Source organism: Chiloscyllium plagiosum, chromosome 4, assembly GCF_004010195.1.
Source record: "Chiloscyllium plagiosum isolate BGI_BamShark_2017 chromosome 4, ASM401019v2, whole genome shotgun sequence".
NCBI classification, from domain to species: Eukaryota; Metazoa; Chordata; class Chondrichthyes; order Orectolobiformes; family Hemiscylliidae; genus Chiloscyllium; species Chiloscyllium plagiosum.
In genome coordinates, this window is record NC_057713.1 from 41,200,391 (window position 1) to 41,218,833 (window position 18,443).

The 18,443-nt window shown below is 42.4% G+C and overlaps 1 protein-coding gene across 3 annotated transcripts in view; it reads left to right on the forward strand.

The window, feature by feature from the left end:
* The window catches only part of rad54b (RAD54 homolog B), a 210,414-nt gene that overhangs the window by 140,395 nt on the left and 51,576 nt on the right, over positions 1-18,443 (forward strand). For all 3 annotated transcript variants that reach the window (XM_043688055.1, XM_043688057.1, XM_043688056.1), the window contains 3 exons: positions 2,173-2,335; positions 3,147-3,372; positions 17,544-17,751. In XM_043688055.1, coding sequence (XP_043543990.1) covers positions 2,173-2,335; positions 3,147-3,372; positions 17,544-17,751 — 597 coding nt within the window. The remainder of the gene's footprint in view (positions 1-2,172; positions 2,336-3,146; positions 3,373-17,543; positions 17,752-18,443) is intronic.

Consider the following 18,443-nt stretch of genomic DNA (forward strand, 5'->3'; position numbering starts at 1 on the left):
TTGCTAATGATACTAAGCTGGATGGCAGGGTGAAATGTGAGGAGGATGTTAGGAGATTACAGGGTGACCTGGACAGGTTAGGTGAGTGGTCAGATGCATGGCAGATGCAGTTTAATGTGGATAAATGTATGGTTATCCACTTTGGTGGCAAGAACAGGAAGGCAGATTACTACCTAAATGGAATCAATTTAGGTAAAGGGGCAGTACAGAGAGATCTGGGTGTCCTTGTACACCAGTCAATGAAGGTAAGCATGCAGGTACAGCAGGTAGTGAAAGCGGCATTGAGGAAGTGCAGCGTAGGTTCATGAGGTCAATTCCTGGAATGGCGGGACTACCTTATGCTGAAAGACTGGAGCGACTGGGCTTGTATACCCTTGAGTTTAGAAGACTGAGAGGGGATCTGATTGAGACATATAAGATTATTAAAGGATTGGACACTCTGCAGGCAGGAAACTCACCCGCTGATGGGTGAGTGCCGAACCAGAGGACACAGCTTACAAATTCGAGGTAGACCATTTAGGACAGAGATGAGACGAAACTTCTTCACCCAGAGAGTGGTATCTGTGTGGAATGCTCTGCCCCAGAGGACAGTGGAGGCCCAGTCTCTGGATTCATTTAAGAAAGAGTTGGATAGAGCTCTCAAGGATAGTGGAATCAAGGGTTATGGAGATAAGGCAGGAACAGGATACTGATTAAGGATGATCAGCCATGATCATATTGAATGGTGGTGCAGGCTCGAAGGGCAGAATGGCCTACTCCTGCACCTATTGTCTATTGAGTGGCTTGCTAGGCCATTTCAGAGGGCATTTGAAAGTCAACCACATTGCTGTGAGTCTCGAGTCACATGGAGGCTAGACTAGGCGAGAATAAAGGTTTCTTTCCGTGAAGGACATTAGTGAGCCAGATGGATTTTTCTGACAACTGGCAGTGATAGCATGGTCATCAATACATTCTTAATTTGAGATTTTTAAGAAAATTAAATTCAAATTCCGTCACCTGCTGTGGCGTGATTCAAACCAAAATCCCCAAAATATTTGCTGAGTTTCTGGATTAATATTCAAGCGATAATACCAGTAGGCCATCACCTCTGCTAGTTGTGCTTGTCAGCAAAATGCTCCCCCAATGATACTTCAACCACTTACCCGGCTTTTTTACCTATAATTTAGTCCAGGACCACACCTTCTCTTGTGTACAGAGCCTTCTACATGTTAGCTTGAAAATCTGTCCTGGATACATTTTAAGAATCACAGTCCCTGTAAATCTTTCATACTATGACCACCCTAGTTAATGGTGGGCAAGTTGAAAACTTTACTGTCACTACCATATTACTTTTACACTTCTCTGAAATTTGCTTTAGCATCTGCAGTTCTATTTCTCGTGGACTGATGGGATCCTAAAGTACACTGCTAGCAGTATGATTGCTCCTCTTTGGTCTTATGTTCTACCCATCTGACTTCATTTGAGGAGCCTTCTAAGATGTCATCCCTGCTCACTGATGTAATTGATCAATATTGTGCCACTCCCTCCTTGTTTATCTTCTTCCCTGCCTCGCCTGAAGACCCTACAGCCTGGATAATTGAGCTGTCAATCCTGTCCCTTCTCAACCATGTCTTAGTGACTGCAATTACGTCATACCTCCATGTTTTAAGTTTTGCCTTCAACTCATCTGCCTTTTTTATGAGACTCCTTACATTAAAATAATACCAACCAACCTTGCCAAACTCTCTTCGCTTAGCTGGAATATAATTTCTATGCCTTCTTGACTCCTTTGATGTCTCTTCTAATTTTGGTCATTCATCAACCCCTGCTGAACCTTCTCTCTGGATTCCATCCCATCGCCAAGTTAGTTTCCATCCAATATTCAGTCTCTTTGAGAGAATTGTTCAATTAGTTTCATGCTATGGTCTTTCCCATAAATCAGCAAATTAAAGATCTTGAATCAGTAAAAGAATCTAATATATTTGTAACTTCTTTGCAATTAAAGGAACCATTTCTGTAGAAACTCACCTCAAATCCTTAGCTGTTTTATATGCTTCACTGTTTTCATATTCTAGTCGAATGTACACCAAAAATGTAGGCATATATATGCAACACTTTTGTATTTAAGTTATGGAAAACTTTGCAGAAGTTTTCAAGTAATAGATAAATGTACAGTTCTTTATTTACCAACAGATGCGTTAGTAATGCCACGACCAAACCTTAGTCACCAGTGGCTGTTTAATAAAGCTGGTCTCCCATTAGTGGATGTAGTGGTGGATCCTTACCTTGCTATGCACCTACGACCTCACCAATGGGATGGTGTGATTTTCTTATATGAGTGCATAATGGGAATGAGGTAAGTGAGCCTGTCTTCTACTTTGTGGAATGGGTGCAAACAGGATATTTGAGTCTAAAGCTAGTCGATAAGATCAATTTAGGTTGTTCCAAGTCTTTGACAGTCAATAACACTTTTAATTTGCAAGCAATTTTTCGCATAAAGTACTTGTGAAATCTAAAGCCTTATTTCTGACCTGGTCATAGAGTCGTAGAGATGTATAGCATGGAAACAGACCCTTCAGCCCAACTCGTCCATGCCAACCAGATATTCCAACGAAATCTAGTCCCATTTGCCAGCATTTGGCCCATATCCCCCTCAACCCTTTCTATTCATATACCCACCTGATGCCTTTTAAATGTTGCAATTGTACCAACCTCCACCATTTCCTCTGGTAGCTCATTCCATTCCCGCACCACCGTCTGCATGAAAAAGTTGCCCCTTAGGTCCCTTTTATATCTTTCCCCTCTCATCCTAAACCTCTGCCTTCTCGTTCTGGACTCCCCCACCCCAGGGAAAATACTTTTTCTATTTATCCTATCTATGCCCCTCATGATTTTACAAACCTCTTTAAGGTCACCCCTCAGACTTTATTTTCTAATCCCACACAATAATCCATTGAGTACTAGACATTTTAGGAAGGAAAGGCCCTTGTAGTAGGTAATATCATTTTCTGTTCCTAACTTGTTCTTCCCAAACCTGTTTGATATTTACAAATAAACATAAACATGATACATTTCGCTCATTTTCAATATTTCTATACTTGCCTGAAAAGTCGGTGCAGTGTGGCTGATTATACTTTGAAAAGACTCTATGTAACTATTGTTTCCAGAACAGCTGGCAGGTTTGGTGCTATCTTGGCTGATGAAATGGGTCTAGGGAAAACTCTGCAGTGCATTACATTAATTTGGACTCTGATGCGGCAAGGACCTTATGGAAACAAACCTGTAATCAGAAAGACCCTTGTCATCACACCAGGGAGTCTCGTAAAAAACTGGGTCAGTGAATTCCAGAAATGGCTTGGAATGGAAAGGCTGAGGGTTTTTGCAGTTGATCAGGTGAGTTATCAGCGCTGTTACTGCTTCTTACTATTTTGGTGTAGTAATGGAGTTACTATGTTGTAAGCAGGTGAAAACAGGTAATTCAGCTCCCTTTTTGACCACCTCATAATTTTTCCAACAGGTATTTTTATTTCTTTTTTGACACAGCTTTATCACATCAGTTACAATGTAGGCAACTAGATCAGAACGAAAGAACTGATTATAAGATTTCTGTGAGCAAAAGAAGGGTGAGTTTTATTACCTAGTAACAGCATTCCCTCGAAGGTACGACTTCTGTGCACAACAATCAGTATTGGCATACTAATCTCATTCTGGAGGTTATAAATGTGCATAACTTTAGAGACCTGTGTACCTGGAAAAAAATTAAAAGTAATACTGCCTATTAACCCTTAGAAAGATAATGAAATGCAACATTTAACATATACACGACAAGTTATAAGTTTATAAAGGAACAGTGTCAGGTACAGACAGGAAACATAACAAATACACAGTTTGAGCATCCTTTGAGTCCTTGAGGGTATTATGTTTTTAACCTGAGATCACAATTTTTTAATTGCTGTAAACTGCAGCAGTGGTGAAGTTGGTAAGTATCTTTGAGTTCACGGTAAATGGTTGTTTCAAAGATTTGTTCACTGAGAGTTATCATTCAAGATGATCATGAGGAATCTGATAGAGAAAGTGAAAGCTCTCCAGATTCTGCTATTATGAATCTATCATTCTATTTTTTCTGTTGTGCTGGTCAAAAAGCTGAAATGTGGTTCATTGATGTATTCTGATGTCAGGTCCAATTGTCCTTCCAAGACAAACAGTTGGGGGAAATGTTTGCTATCCGGTCTATGCATTTTTAAGTTAAAGCAGGCGATACAATTTTATTGATGCTGATTCAGGAGGCTGATTTGATGTCTTTAAATAAATGGAATTTCATTGTAGGCTATTTTGTTTATTCCTTATGGGTGTCCTGCAAGTGCCTCAATCTGTGGTCAGGTGATCATGGCAGCCATTTTAGGTCACTATTTAACCTCTTTTAAAACCCATTTCATTCAATGAAAGGCCTCAGATGTAGCAATCAGATGATGGAAATTAAAATTTGCTATCATAAAAACTATTATGAATAATAAAAAGCTACAGCAAGACTAATAATTAGTTTGTAAGTGATGAATCCAAATGCCATATGGACACAATCAAAAGGATTCTGATAACAACAATAAGACTTTCCTTTTGCATCACTATTTTCTCCAAAACAACAAATTGCTGCAGGCTGTTCAACATTTATCTCATTCTAATGCCTTCAGAAGCTGGTGAGAAATGACTGCTACAAAAGCAAATTAAATTAACACAAGACCTGTGGTGGCTCAAGGAGAGGATCCACTACCTTCTCAGGACAAATAGGGATGGCAATAAATAGAGCCAGGTCACCCAGGTTTCAGAAACAACCTTTTCAGAACATTACAAAACAATGCACTTGTTCATTGTTTGCAAAATAAAAGTGGTAGAAAAAAATCATAAGTTAACATGGGGATTTTTTTTTTTAAGTATAGTAAACACAAACCAAAACACTGTGTTAAATTTAATTTGATCACACTAAGTTGGTATCATGGTGGTCAGACAGGAGAATTAGGTGAAAATATTTAAATGTTTAAAAAAAAAGGAAGAAAAAAGATGGGGAATTATAGGCCGGTTAGCTTAACTTCTGTCGTGGAATGGCTGAATCTACTATCAAAGAAGAAATAACAAGACGTTGTGGGATCGTGTTCAACTAACGACCGAAATCGGTGAGTGGTGAAAAACTGGATGGACTGTCAAGATATTCAGCATTGTCTTGACATTGGGAAACCTACCCCTGGAGCATCTGCACAGGCAACAGAAATATAGGCTCTAACTGATGCCTGCAGAACAGCAGAGGATCAGTCTGCCAACTTTTACACAGGTTCCCGTTTTGCTGCAGACTGTCATCTTACCGTCTTACTAACCAATGCTTAAAGTTCTACTTCCTCATAGGTATCAGCTGCCTGGAATGACTCATAACACAAATTTGAGGCGGCAAAAGAATCCTGAAATACAAGAGCCCCTTTATACACAATTCTTACATATATTAAAATCTCATTACTATAGTGTTACATTTTTTATCTGGAGTACACAAAGGTTTGAAGGGCTTCTGCCCTGGGAGACAAGAGATATGTGAAAACATGATAAATTCTGGCTGCTACTTCGGATGGGATGTCTGTCCAGTCTGCTTGCATAATTAGGAGATGTTAGCCCATTTATCTTTTAAATTAGTAACTGTTAGTAAAAATACAAGGGCTATATGCTGTAAGTAAGTTAGAAATCGTAATAAGATAATAAACTATGTTAACCTGATTACTGCAGCTGTATGGTGAAATTTATTTCCTATTTGCTGGTATGAGTTTCATTAATTCATGCAATTTCATGTAAGTGCTGTTTTGTCAGTTAGTTTCTTAAAGGGATAATGGCCCAGTTTCAAGGTATTTAACAGGTACTTAATCTATTCAGGGTCACAAGATGGTTGATAAGGGCTGATTAATATTCTGATGTTTCATGGAGACTTGATGGGGATGGTTTTGTTATGTATGCTGATAAGGTGTGGAAATGCAGTAATGGGTTTGAAAGGGTTGTTTTTAAATTTGGATACTACAGAACTGGTTTTATGAATGAATGAAACTGGGTTATAGTAAATAATGGGTTACTAAAGGGTTATGAATGAATGAACAGGAACCGGGTATTTATGAATATAGCGAGGTGGTGAGTGAGTTGATAACACAATATCTCATAACACAGTATCTCATAGTAGCCCCTTTTGATTCTACTGAGACCTCTCGAAAAGAGTCACACAATCCGTATCCTAGCTTACAGACTTTTAACAGTTTGGCAACTACACTTTACAAAACAAAAACATCCACAGTTGAAATAACAATAAAAAAAAATCATGGTGGTCAGTCGGTCTTTGATCTCGCTGTATTGTGGGATGCCCATTTGATTTGGGAGGCATGAATCCAGGCCTCCTTTCCTTGGACCTTGACAGCACTGGTATGGTCCTTCCCAATTCAAACCTAAGGGTTCCTTGTGGGTCTTTTTCACAAGAACCAACTCGGCTGGTACAGTGTTGTGACCTCCCTCCAGAGAGTCATTCCAGGCAGCTGATACCTATGAGGAAGTAGAACTTTAAGCATTGGTTAGTAAGACGGTAAGATGACAGTCTGCAGCAAAACGGGAGCCTGTGTAAAAGTTGGCAGACTGATCCTCTGCTGTTCTGCAGGCATCAGTTAGAGCCTATATTTCTGTTGCCTGTGCAGATGCTCCAGGGGTAGGTTTCCCAATGTCAAGACAGTGCTGAATATCTTGACAGTCCGGTTTTTCTGTTATCTGTAGTTAATATCCTGTTTGGTACAAGGTCGAGATGTTCTTGTAAACATCAGGGGTTTCCTTTTCAGTACTCCGCAGTCATCTTTGCTTTTAGCCCAGATGGGGTGAACTTTTAATTCTTCGTTTTGTAGAGTTCTGATGGACCACATTACCTGTCCATCATCAAAATGTAAAGACGAAATCAGCTGGGTGAGGATATCCATTCTGAGGAGCGGCTGGGCTGCAGGTCCAACTCATATATGGTTTACTAACTTGTGGGGGCTGAAATCAAAGCGTATGGGTTTGCCAGTTTGATTTCAATCCTGTTAACTCCTGCTTCATAAGCTGTCCTCACTGTCCCGTCTAGAGGAGTTTGGTTTCATACCTCTGGGGTAGGCACTAGGAGAAAGTGAGGACTGCAGATGCTGGAGGTCAGAGTTGAAGAGTGTAGTGCTTGAAAAGCACAGCCGATCAGGCAGCATCCGAGGAGCAGGGGAGTCGACGTTTCGAGCGTAAGCTCTTCATCAGGAATGAAGGGTGGCCCATGGACTGAGAGATAAATGGGACAGGGATGGGGCTGGGGCAAAGGTAGCTGAGAACGTGATAGGTAGATGAAGGTTGGGGTGAAGGTGATAGGTTGGAGAAGACGGTGGAGCGGATATGGGGGAAGGAAGATGGACAGGTAGGACAGTTCAAGAGCGTGGTGCCGAGTTGGAAGGTTGGATCTGGGATAAGATGGGTGGAGGGGAAATGAGGAAACTGGTGAAATACATATTGATATGGTTGGAGGGTCCCAAGGCGGAAGATGAGGCATTCTTCTAGACTATGGCAGTGGCTAGATTTTGACGGTGGTGGAGGCAAGGGCTTGCATGTCCCTGGCGAGAGGGCGTTAAATTGTTTAGCCACAGGGTGGTGGGGCTGTTTAGTGTGTATCCCAGAAATGTTCTCTGAAATTTCCGCAAGTTGCCGTCCTGTCTTCCCAATGTAGAAGACACGACATCGAGAACCAAAGACACTGAGATGACCTGTGTGGAAGTACAGGTAAATCTCTGTCGGATGTGGAAAGATCTTTTGGGGTCTTGGAGGGAGGTGAGGGGAAAGGTGTGGGTGCAGCATTTGCACTTCTTGTGGTGGCAGGGGAAGGTGCAGTGAGTGGAGAGTGAGTTGGTGGGGGGCATGGACCTAGCAAGGGAGTCGCAGAGGGAATTGTCTTTCCGGAACGTAAATGGGGTGGGGCAGGAAGTATATCCCTGGTGATGTGGTATGTTTGTAGATGGTGGAAATAGCAGAGGATGATGTGATGTATCCGAGGTAGGTGGGGTAGAAGGTGCGGACCAGGGAGGCAGGGGGTTCTGTCTTTGTTGTGATTTGAGGGGTGAGGTTCAAGAGCGGAGATGTGGGAAGTGGAGATGCGCTGGAGAGCATCTTCAACTACATGGGAGGGGAAATTGCAGTCTTTGAAGGAGGAACATCTGGGATGTTCTGTGGTGGATATGGTCCTCTTGGGAGCAGATACTGCGGAGGTGGAAGAATTGGGAATAAGGGATAACATTTTTACTGGAGGCAAGGTGGGAGGAGGTATAGTCCGGATAGCTGTGGGAGTCATTGGGTTTGAAGTAGATGTCCGTGTTGTGTCAGTCGCCATAAATGGAAATGGAAAGGTCCAGGAAGGGGAGGGAGGTGTCTGAGATAGTCGGGTTGGAATGTGTTCATGACGTTGATGAACTGTTCAATCCCTTTGTGGGAGCAAGAGGTGGCACTGATACAGTTATCAATGTGACGGAGGAAAAGGTGGGGAGGGGTGTCACTGTAGCTCTGGAAGATGGACTGTTCCATGTACCCGAAGAAAAGGCAGGCAAAGCTGGGGCCCATTTGGGTGCCCATGGCTCCCCCTTTGGTCTGGAGGAAGTGGGAGGATTCGAAGGAGAAATTGTTGAAAGTGAGGATCAGTTCAACCAATCGAATGAATGTGTCAGTTGAAGGGTACTCGGGTCAGCAGGAGAGGAAGAAATGGAAGGCTTGGAGGCCTTCATCATGTTGAATTGATGTGTAAAGGGACTTGATGCGAAGATGAAGCGTTGGGGGCCGGAGAAACAAAAGTAATGGAGGAGGTGGAGAGTGTTGGTGGTGTCCCAAATGTATGTGGTGAGATCCTGAACCAAGGGGGACAGGATGGTGTCAAGGTATGCAGAGTTAAGTTTGATGGGGCAGTTGCAGGCTGAGATGATGGGTTGACTGGGGCAGTCAGGTTTGTGAATTCTGGGTATGAGGTAGAACTGGGCGGTGTGGGGTTGCCGAACTGAGGTTGGAGGCTGTGGTGGGAGATCCCCTGAGATGATGAGGTTGTGGATGGTCGGAGATGATATTTGTTGATGGGAAGTGAGGTTGTGGCCGAGGAGGTGTCTGCAAGTTGGCACCTGGATTCAGCGGTGTAGAGGTTGGTGCAACACATCACCTTCACCCCACCGTCATCTGCCTATCGCATTCCCAGCTACCTCCCCACTGCAGCCCAGCTTCCTACCACCCCAACACCGCCCCCCCCCTCCAACCCCCATTTATCTCGCAGCCCCCTTGGGCCACTCCCTCATTCCTGGTGAGGGGCTTATGCTCGAAACATAGACTCTCCTACTCCTCAGATGCTGCCTGATTGGCTGTGCTTTTCAAGCAACACACTCTTCAATTCTGAGGTAGGCACGTTGATTTGTTTCTGTGTCCAAAAGACACTCAATGTCCAGGTTGTTGGCTCTCATGTTCAGATGTAGTCCGCCTCCCCCCTGCTAGCAAAAAGCCAGTAGGAGCATAAAGGGGTACCAGGCAGGCTCTTTCAGTTTTTTTGTCAACTTTAGCAGCTCCTGCTGTTCGTGGATGGTTAGCTTTTTAAACCATTCTAGGAGATTGGTGTTACTCCCCACTTCCAGGGTCTCCTCTTCCTCATTGCTTAGTAGGCAATTTCTCCCCTTTCCTTTTTGCCAGCACCTCCTGGCCCAGTTGCCTTCCTTCTTACAGACATAACTTTTTCTTGGGCATTTGTCTTGAGTTCTCCCAGTGTTATTAAGGGTCTGTCCCATTTGCTTCATCTGTAGGGCTTGCAGTTTGACGCCCATATCTCTGTCGAGCTGCCGGGCTGGTCCACCAATTCACAGTAATTAGTCCCCCTCTGGTCTCAGTCCGGTTTGTTGAGCTTTAATATTTTAGTGAGCTCAGGTTTAAGTCCGGCCACAAAAGCAGACGTCAGTGGGCCATAATCACAAAATTGCTGTCATCCTGCACATTTGAGACTTCTGCATATTCTTTCCAGATTGTCCTAAACCTTTCCTCATATTCTGTAACTTCTGTGGGTTTTTGATAGCAAACTGTGACTTTTGTCTAATCAGTCTTATGTGCACTATACCCCTGTAACTATTGTTTTATTGCATTCCAGCTAATTTGCAGTTCTTGCTTGTACTCTCCAAAAGCATCTTTGACTGCCTCATGAAGGTGGCATCCTTCTCTTTTAGTTACTATAACATTCAGAATCTGTACTCTGTCCCAGAGAATGGAACATGTATATTCCGCCTAACTGGTCTAGGCTTTCCCATGTCTTCATTGGCCCTTTCTTTGGGTGATGCATTTCTTTAGACCACCTGTCCATATTCTCAGGGGTCGCAAATCCATGCACAGTGTGCATTTCAGTCCATAGTACCAGAACAATCACCTCAGGGCCATCCTCTAATCTCTGCCTGACCATTTTTTCTATCTTACCTGATTTTAAAGGTTTGTAAAAATTGTACTGGGGATATGAGGTCCTCATCACCTTCACTGCTGGAGTCCCTCTGTTTTCCAAGGGCAATAACTAGTTTTTCCGAATCCCTTCCTGGATGTTTTGGGTGATCGGGTACAAATTCTGTGTGTGCTTGAGAACCGGGGAAGAAACTGGCAGGATTGTTATCTCATCCTTCTTGTTCTTTTTTTTAAGCTCCTGAATTTTAAATTGAGCTGTTTCCTGTTTAGATCTTTCTTTCTGCATCTGGTCATGCATTGGTTTTCATTGCTCTTTAAGTTGAGTTACTTCACAATCATGGGCTGATCGGGGCATGACTTCATTTCTTTGGCAAATTTGTCCCATTAATGTAAGGGACCATTTAACCCTGCCTTTATTTTTCTATCAAATGTTTTTTCCCCAAACCCATCTCATGTCACCTAGGGTCCGCTGTTCTTGGGCCACATTATACTCCTGCCCGATCTTGGTTAGGGTGTTCCCTAACGAGAGCTGTACCTCAAGGTAGTTCCACAGCTATTTCTTCCTCAGTTATGTCAGGAGGGGCTAGCTCACCTCTGAAGATTGTAGGCAGTTTCCCAGGGTCACTCATGATCACCCGAATTCACACGTCATGGACAATTTTCTGCCATGGGCAATTCTTTGAGGAGAAAGTGAGGTCTGCAGATGCTGGAGATCAGAGCTGAAAATGTGTTGCTGGAAAAGCGCAGCAAGTCAGGCAGCATCCAGGGAACAGGAGAATCGACGTTTCGGGCATAAGCCCTTGAAGAAGGGCTTATGCCCGAAACGTCGATTCTCCTGTTCCCTGGATGCTGCCTGACTTGCTGCGCTTTTCCAGCAACACATTTTCAGCTCTGCCATGGGGAATTCCCTACCATAGACTATGTTAGCACTGCTGCCTCACAGCGCCTGAGACCTGGGTTCAATTCCCGCCTCAGGCGACTGACTGTGTGGAGTTTGCACGTTCTCCCCGTGTCTGCGTGGGTTTCCTCCGGGTGCTCCGGTTTCCTCCCACAGTCCAAAGATGTGCAGGGGCAGGTGAATTGGCCATGCTAAATTGCCCGTAGTGTTCGGTAGGGGTATGGGTGGGTTTCGCTTCGGCGGGTCGGTGTGGACTTGTTGGGCCGAAGGGCCTGTTTCCACACTGTAATGTAATCTAATCTAATCTAAAGTTAGCAGATCTGAGGTCTAGAGGCAGGGGATTCAAAATAAATAAAACAGACAATTCACGAAAGGTTTGGCATCGCGTTCAGGGACTAGATCACAACTCTCAGATGGAAGTTTCTTATCCTCGAAGAACTGTCAATGACCCATCAGTTTAGACTATGTTCCCAGCGATCCTGTCCAACAATGCTAAGTTGTGGGTTCGTGTTCAAATAATGACCGAAATCAGTGAGTGGCGAAAAACAGCCTTTTTATTCAGCAATCACAGCACAAAGTCAAGGCAGCAATAGAATCCCGAAATACAGTTCTTACAAGAGCGCCATAATACACAGCTCTTACATATATTAAAATCTCATTGCTATAGTGTTACATTTTTTATCTATAGTACAGAAAGGGTTGAAGGGCATCTGCCCTGGGAGACAGGAGATGGGTGAAAACATGATAAATTCTGGCTGCTACTTCGGATGGGATGTCTGTCCAGTCTGCTTGCATAATTAGGAGATGTTAGCCCATTTATCTTTTAAATTAGTAACTGTTAGTAAAAATACAAGGGCTATATGCTGTAAGTAAGTTAGAAATCGTAATAAGATAATAAATGATGTTAAACTGATTTTTGCAGCTGTATGATGAGATTTATTTACTATTTGCTGGTATGAGTTTCATTAATTCATGCAATTTCATGGAAGCACTGTTTTGTCAGTTAGTTTCTTAAAGGGATAATGGCCCAGTTTCAAGGCATTTAACAGGTACTTAATCTATTCAGGTCCACAAGATGGTTGGTAAGGGCTGATTAATATTCTGATATTTTATTGAGACTTGTTGGGGATAGCTTTTAAGGTGTGGAAATGCAGTAATGGGTTTGAAAGGGTTGTTTTTAAATTTGGATACTACAGAACTGGTTTTATGAATGAATGAATGAAACCATGTTGTAGTAAATAATGGGTTATTAAAGGGCTATGAATGAATGAACAGGAACCTGCTTTTAATGAATATAACGAGGTGATGAGTGAGTTAATAAAGATAGCCTATAGTACTATCTCATAACACAGTATCTCATAACATCTCGATAGAGATTGTCCCATTGGGCAGAAGCAGCATGGGTTCATGAAAGTCAGGTCATACTTAACTAATCTATTCGAATTCTATGAAGACATTACAAGCACAGTGGACAACAGGGACGCAGTAGATGTGCTGTACCTAGATTTCCAAAAGGCATTCGATAAAGTGCCGCACAAAAGGCTGCTACATAAGATATCGATGCATGGCGTTATGGGTAATGTATTAACATGGATAGAGGATTGGTTAATAGAATTGGTTCATGCATTATAGAAACTCAAATTAACTGCCAACCAGAAATTAACTCATGGTTTGCCTCAGGGATCAGTGTTGGGACTGCAATTATTCGCAAGTTATATAGATGATTTGGAGTTGGGGACCACGTGAAGTGTGTCAAAGTTTGTGGCTGGCACTAAGATGAGTGGTAGGGCAAAGCGTACTGAGGAATGTGAAACTTTGCAGAGGGACATAGATACTTTAAGTGAGTGGGCAAAAGTCTGGCAGATGGAGTACAATATTAATAAATGTGAAGTCATACATTTTGGTAGGAATAACAATAAAAACGACATTATTTGAATGGTAAAAAAAATTACAGCATGCTGGGTGTCCTTGTGCATGAATCACAGAAATTTGGCCTGCAGGTGCAAACGGATAATTAGGAAGGCAAACGAAATGTTGTCCTTCATTGCTAAAGGAATTGAGTTTAAAAAGAGGGAGATTATGTTGTAGCTGTATATGGCGCTGGTGAGGCCATACCTGGTGTACTGCATGCAGTTTTGGTGTCCTTACTTGAGAAAGGATATACTGGCACTAGAGGGGTACAGAGCAGATTCACTGGGTTAATTCTGAAGTTGAGAGGGTTGGGTTACAAGGCAAGACTGATTAGACTGGGATTATATCATAGTCATAGAGATGGACAGCACCGAAACAGATCCTTTGGTCCAACTCGTCCATGCTGACCAGATATCCCAACCGAATCTAGTCCCACCTGCCAGCACCTGGCCCATATCCCTCCAAACCCTTCCTATTCATATACCTATCCAAATGCCTTTTAAATGTTGCAATTATACTATCCTCCACCATTTCCTCTGGCAGCTTATTCCATACATATACCACCCTCTGCATGAAAAAGTTGCCCCTTAGGTCTCTTTATACCTTTCCCCTCTCATCCTAAACCTATGCCCTCTGGTTCTGGACTCCCCGACCCCAGGGAAAAGACTTTGTCTATTTAACCTATCCAGGCCCCTCATGATTTTATAAACCTCTATAAGGTCACCCTTCAGCCACGACGCTCCAGGGAAAACAGCCGTAGCTGATTCAACCTCTCCCTATAGCTCAAATCCTCCAACCCTGGCAACATCCTTGTAAACCTTTTCTGAACCCTTTCAAGTTTCACAACATCAGAACTGCATGCAATATTCCAATAGTGGCCAAACAAATGTCCTGTACAGCTTCAACATGACCTCCCAACTCCTATACTCAATACTCTGACCAATAAAGGAAAACACTTCTTCACTATCCTATCTACCTGCAACTCCACTTTGAAGGAGCTATGAACCTGTACTCCAAGGTCTTTTTGTTCAGCAACACTCCCTAGGACCTGACCATTAAGTGTATAAGTCCTGCTAAGATTTGCTTTCCAAAAATGCAACACCTCACATTTATTGAAATTAAACTCCATCTGCCACTCAGCCCATTTGCCCTTCTGATCAAGATCCCATTATAATCTGAACTAACCTTCTTCACTGTCCATTATACCTCCAATTTTGGTGTCATCTGCAAACTTACTAACTACAGCTCTTATGATCACCTAGTGGGACCATCACCAATCCTTGTGGCACTCCACTGGTCACAGGCCTCCAGTCTGAAAATCAAGCTTCTACCACTACCCTCTGTCTTCTACCTTTGAGCTTGTTCTGTATCCAAATGGCTAGTTCTTCCTGTATTCCATGAGGTCAAACCTTGCTAACCAGTCTCCCATGGGGAACCTTGTTACTTCTTCAGAAAACTTAATCAAGTTTGTGAGACACGATTCCCCACACATAAAGCCATGTTGATTATCCCGAATCAGTCCTTGCCTTTCCAAATACATGTATGTCCTGCCCCTCAGGATTCCATCCAACAACTTGCCCACCACTGTCCTTATCACCTTTCTTAAACAGTGGCACCATGTTAGCCAACCTCCAGTCTTCCAGCACCTCACCTGTGATTATTAATGATACAAATATCTCAGTAAGAGGCCCAACAATCACTTCCCTCGCTTCCCACAGAGTTCGAGGGTACACCTGATCAGGTCCTGGGGATTTATCCACTTCTATGCATTTCAAGACATCCAGCACTTTCTCCTCTTATAATATGGACATTTTTCAAGATGTCACCATCTATTTCCCTATATTCTATATCTTCCATGTCCTTTTCCAGAGTAAATACTGATGCAAAATTCTTGTTTAGTATCTCCCCCATCTCCTGCGGCTCCACACAAAGGCTGCCTTGCTGATCTTTGAGCGGCCCTATTCTCTCCCTAGTTACCCTTTTGTCCTTAATGTATTTGTAAAAACCCTTTGGATTCTCCTTAACTCTATTTGTCAAAGCTATCTCATGTCCCCTTTTTGCCCTCCTGATTTCCCTCTTAAGTATACTCCTACTTCCTTTATACTCTTCTAAGGATTCACTTGATCTATCCTGTCTATACCTGAGATATGCTTCCGTCTTTTTCTTAACCAAACCAGCTACATTTTCCAAAACAGCATACACTTGTTTGAAATGGGTATAACCACAGAAGACTCCTGCACTAACTGCCTACCTCTCTTACCTTTCCTGGAGTTAACCTATCTATGTGACTGTATCTGCGACTTTTCTCCCTTCCTATAATTGCCATCCATCCATAACATCCCCTTGCTCTTGCAAATTCATCATTGCCTCTGTCTCTCCAATCGATCCATTCGATCTGACAGGATTCGCAACCAACAGCATTTATTGCAGATGTAATCCTCAGTAACCTGTAAAGTCTCCCTCAACTCCCACATCTGACAAGAAGAGCATATCATTCTACTAAAGGCCATTTTTGCTTCTTTCAATCTACAGACCCAGAAAATAGCACTATCTTATTCCTCTACAAAAAAACTGATCCAGGTTAAATTAATACTTCTGGCTTAAGTTTTGTGTTTAATCAAGAGACATATCTCAATAAAACATATAATCAAGAAAGAACCCACTCTACTCACTACTGCAGACTTACTATAAGGCCATGCTTAAAATATCCACTTATCTGTTTCTGTGCTGTGACCTCTCCCAAATAGGCTCCTCCAAGATCAGTTATGCATTTCACTGTTTGTTCATTTTCCCAGCCGCAGTCTGATGTCCAGCGATACGTGAATTCAAACAGCAAAGGCATTAACTGTGCAGGTTCACAGTTTCTTTCTCTCTCTGTCTCCTACACTGACCTCACCATGTGCTTCCTTTGCCTGTTCCTCTCCCTTTTAAAAGTGCTGTTGTTTCAACTTTTTTTTCTCTTCAAAGTTCCAAAGCAACGCACCAGCATATAAAACAGTAATTGATGCTCCTGGAATTCAAGGAAATTACCTCTAATGCCTAAAATACCTCCAAAAAGGAGCAGCTAGTGTAGCCGGATATTTTTCCCATCCTCCATCTTGGATTACCCAGATTGGAATTTAGAAGAATGAGGGGGGGATTTTATAGAAACATATAAAATTATGAAGGGAATAGATAAGATAGAGGTAGAGAGGATGTTTTCACTGGTGGGTGTAGCTTAGACAAGTGGGCATAGCCTCAAAATTAGGGAGACCAGATTTCGGACTGAATTGAGAAGAAACTTCTTCACCCAGAGGGTTGTTAATCTATCGAATTCATGCCCAGGTTTCCTCAGTAAATCGTTTTGAAGCTAAGTTAGATACTTTTTTGAATAGTAAAGGAATTAAGGGTTATGGAGAAAGGGCGGGTAAGTGGAGCTGTGGCTATGAAAAGATCAGCCCTGATCTTATTAAAGAGTGGAGCAGGCTCAAAGGGCCAGATGGTCTACTCCTGTTCCTAGGTCTTGTGTTCCTATATTCACATTGGATTCCCAACTTAGGCAAAAATTTAACAAAGTTGTGGGAAGGACTCCATATAAGAATCCTGCCTTCATACCAGCTATCGCTGACCTAAGTACTACTTACGAGGTCAGGGATTATATGGGAGCTGCACAACATTCCTGAGCCTCCCCAAGACCAATCAGCAATTACAATGGATTTGCAGGTGGCACTCTGGGAGGTTCTCCATTGGTAGCCACTCAGTGCCAGATTGAGAGTCTGTGCATTAGGACAGAAGGGGGCTGCTGAAAGATTTTTGATGGATGCGGAGGAGAGAAGATTGAAGAAAAGCTTTTAAAAACAATCTTGAATATGGACTGTCTATAAAGATAGCAGGTGATTTGGGAGCATTTTAAAGTTGTTTGAAAATCTCAGGGTGTGGATCACTGAATAGACCAAGACAGCAAATAGCATGATCACGGGCAAGGCAGGGAAACAGAAGTCGGCAATCAGTAATGAATTTCATGCTATACTTGAATTAACACTTGAATTAATCCTGGTCTGAGATAAATGTCATTCCAAACTCCCTCCATTTTCATATATATTGGCATTAAAATTGGTAGCTTTGCATGGGAACATAAATGAGAGAAGATTAGCCGTGGTCTGGTGTTGAAGAAAGGCACAATGATCTGATAGAAATCCATCCAGTCATGTTACAAAACGAAAACTTGTCTGCATGATAATTTCTTTGCTAATTTCTCTGCATGTTTTATTTACTTGTTTACTTTGTATTTACTTTGAAGGACCACAAAGTGGAAGACTTCATCAATTCTCCGCTGTACCCTGTCCTCATAATCAGCTATGAGATGTTACTGCGGTGCTTAGAACAAATTCAAGGCTTTGAATTTAACCTGATAATTTGTGATGAAGGTCACCGTTTAAAAAATAGTTCAATTAAGACATCCACAGCAATTCTTAGCCTCTCTTGTGACAGAAGAGTGATTCTCACTGGTAAGTTGTTCCTAAATCATTAAAAATCTGGAAAATATTACACAGTCAGGCGTACATCGTGGCTGAATGGTTAGCATTGATGCCTCTCAGTGCTAGGGATTCCAATCCACCTTTGGGCGACTATCTGTATGGTGTTTGCACATTCTCCTGGTGTCTGCTTGGATTTCCTTTGGGTGCACTGGGAGAGTTTTCTCCCACAGTCCAAAGACTTTGGATTAGGTGGATTAGCCTTGCTAAATTTCCCATAATGTCCAGGGATGTGCAGGCTCGGTGGGTTAGCCATGGGAAATGCAGAGCTACAGGGAAAAGGTAGAGAGGTAGGTCTGGGAGGGATGCACATTGGAGGGTTGGTGTGGACTTGATGGGCCAAATATAGGGATTCTATGAATGTAACATAAAACATCTGAGCAATACCTTTTTCCTGTAAAGCGACATACTTCTGTTCATTAAAACTTGTACCTATTGTATATAGCTTTGGAGGAGAAGCAAGGGTCTACCTTTTGGAGATTTACCCGTCATACAAATGAAGCAAATTGTATGCTTCGAAAGACGTGGAACAACTTTGCAACCTTTGTTGTCTTCCTCTAGAAACAAAGCACCACTGTTGTTTGTAAATATAAATAGTTTTTATGAATTATACTGATACTAATTGTGATTTTGTGGAGCAGAACTTGAAATTGCTGAAAAAAGAA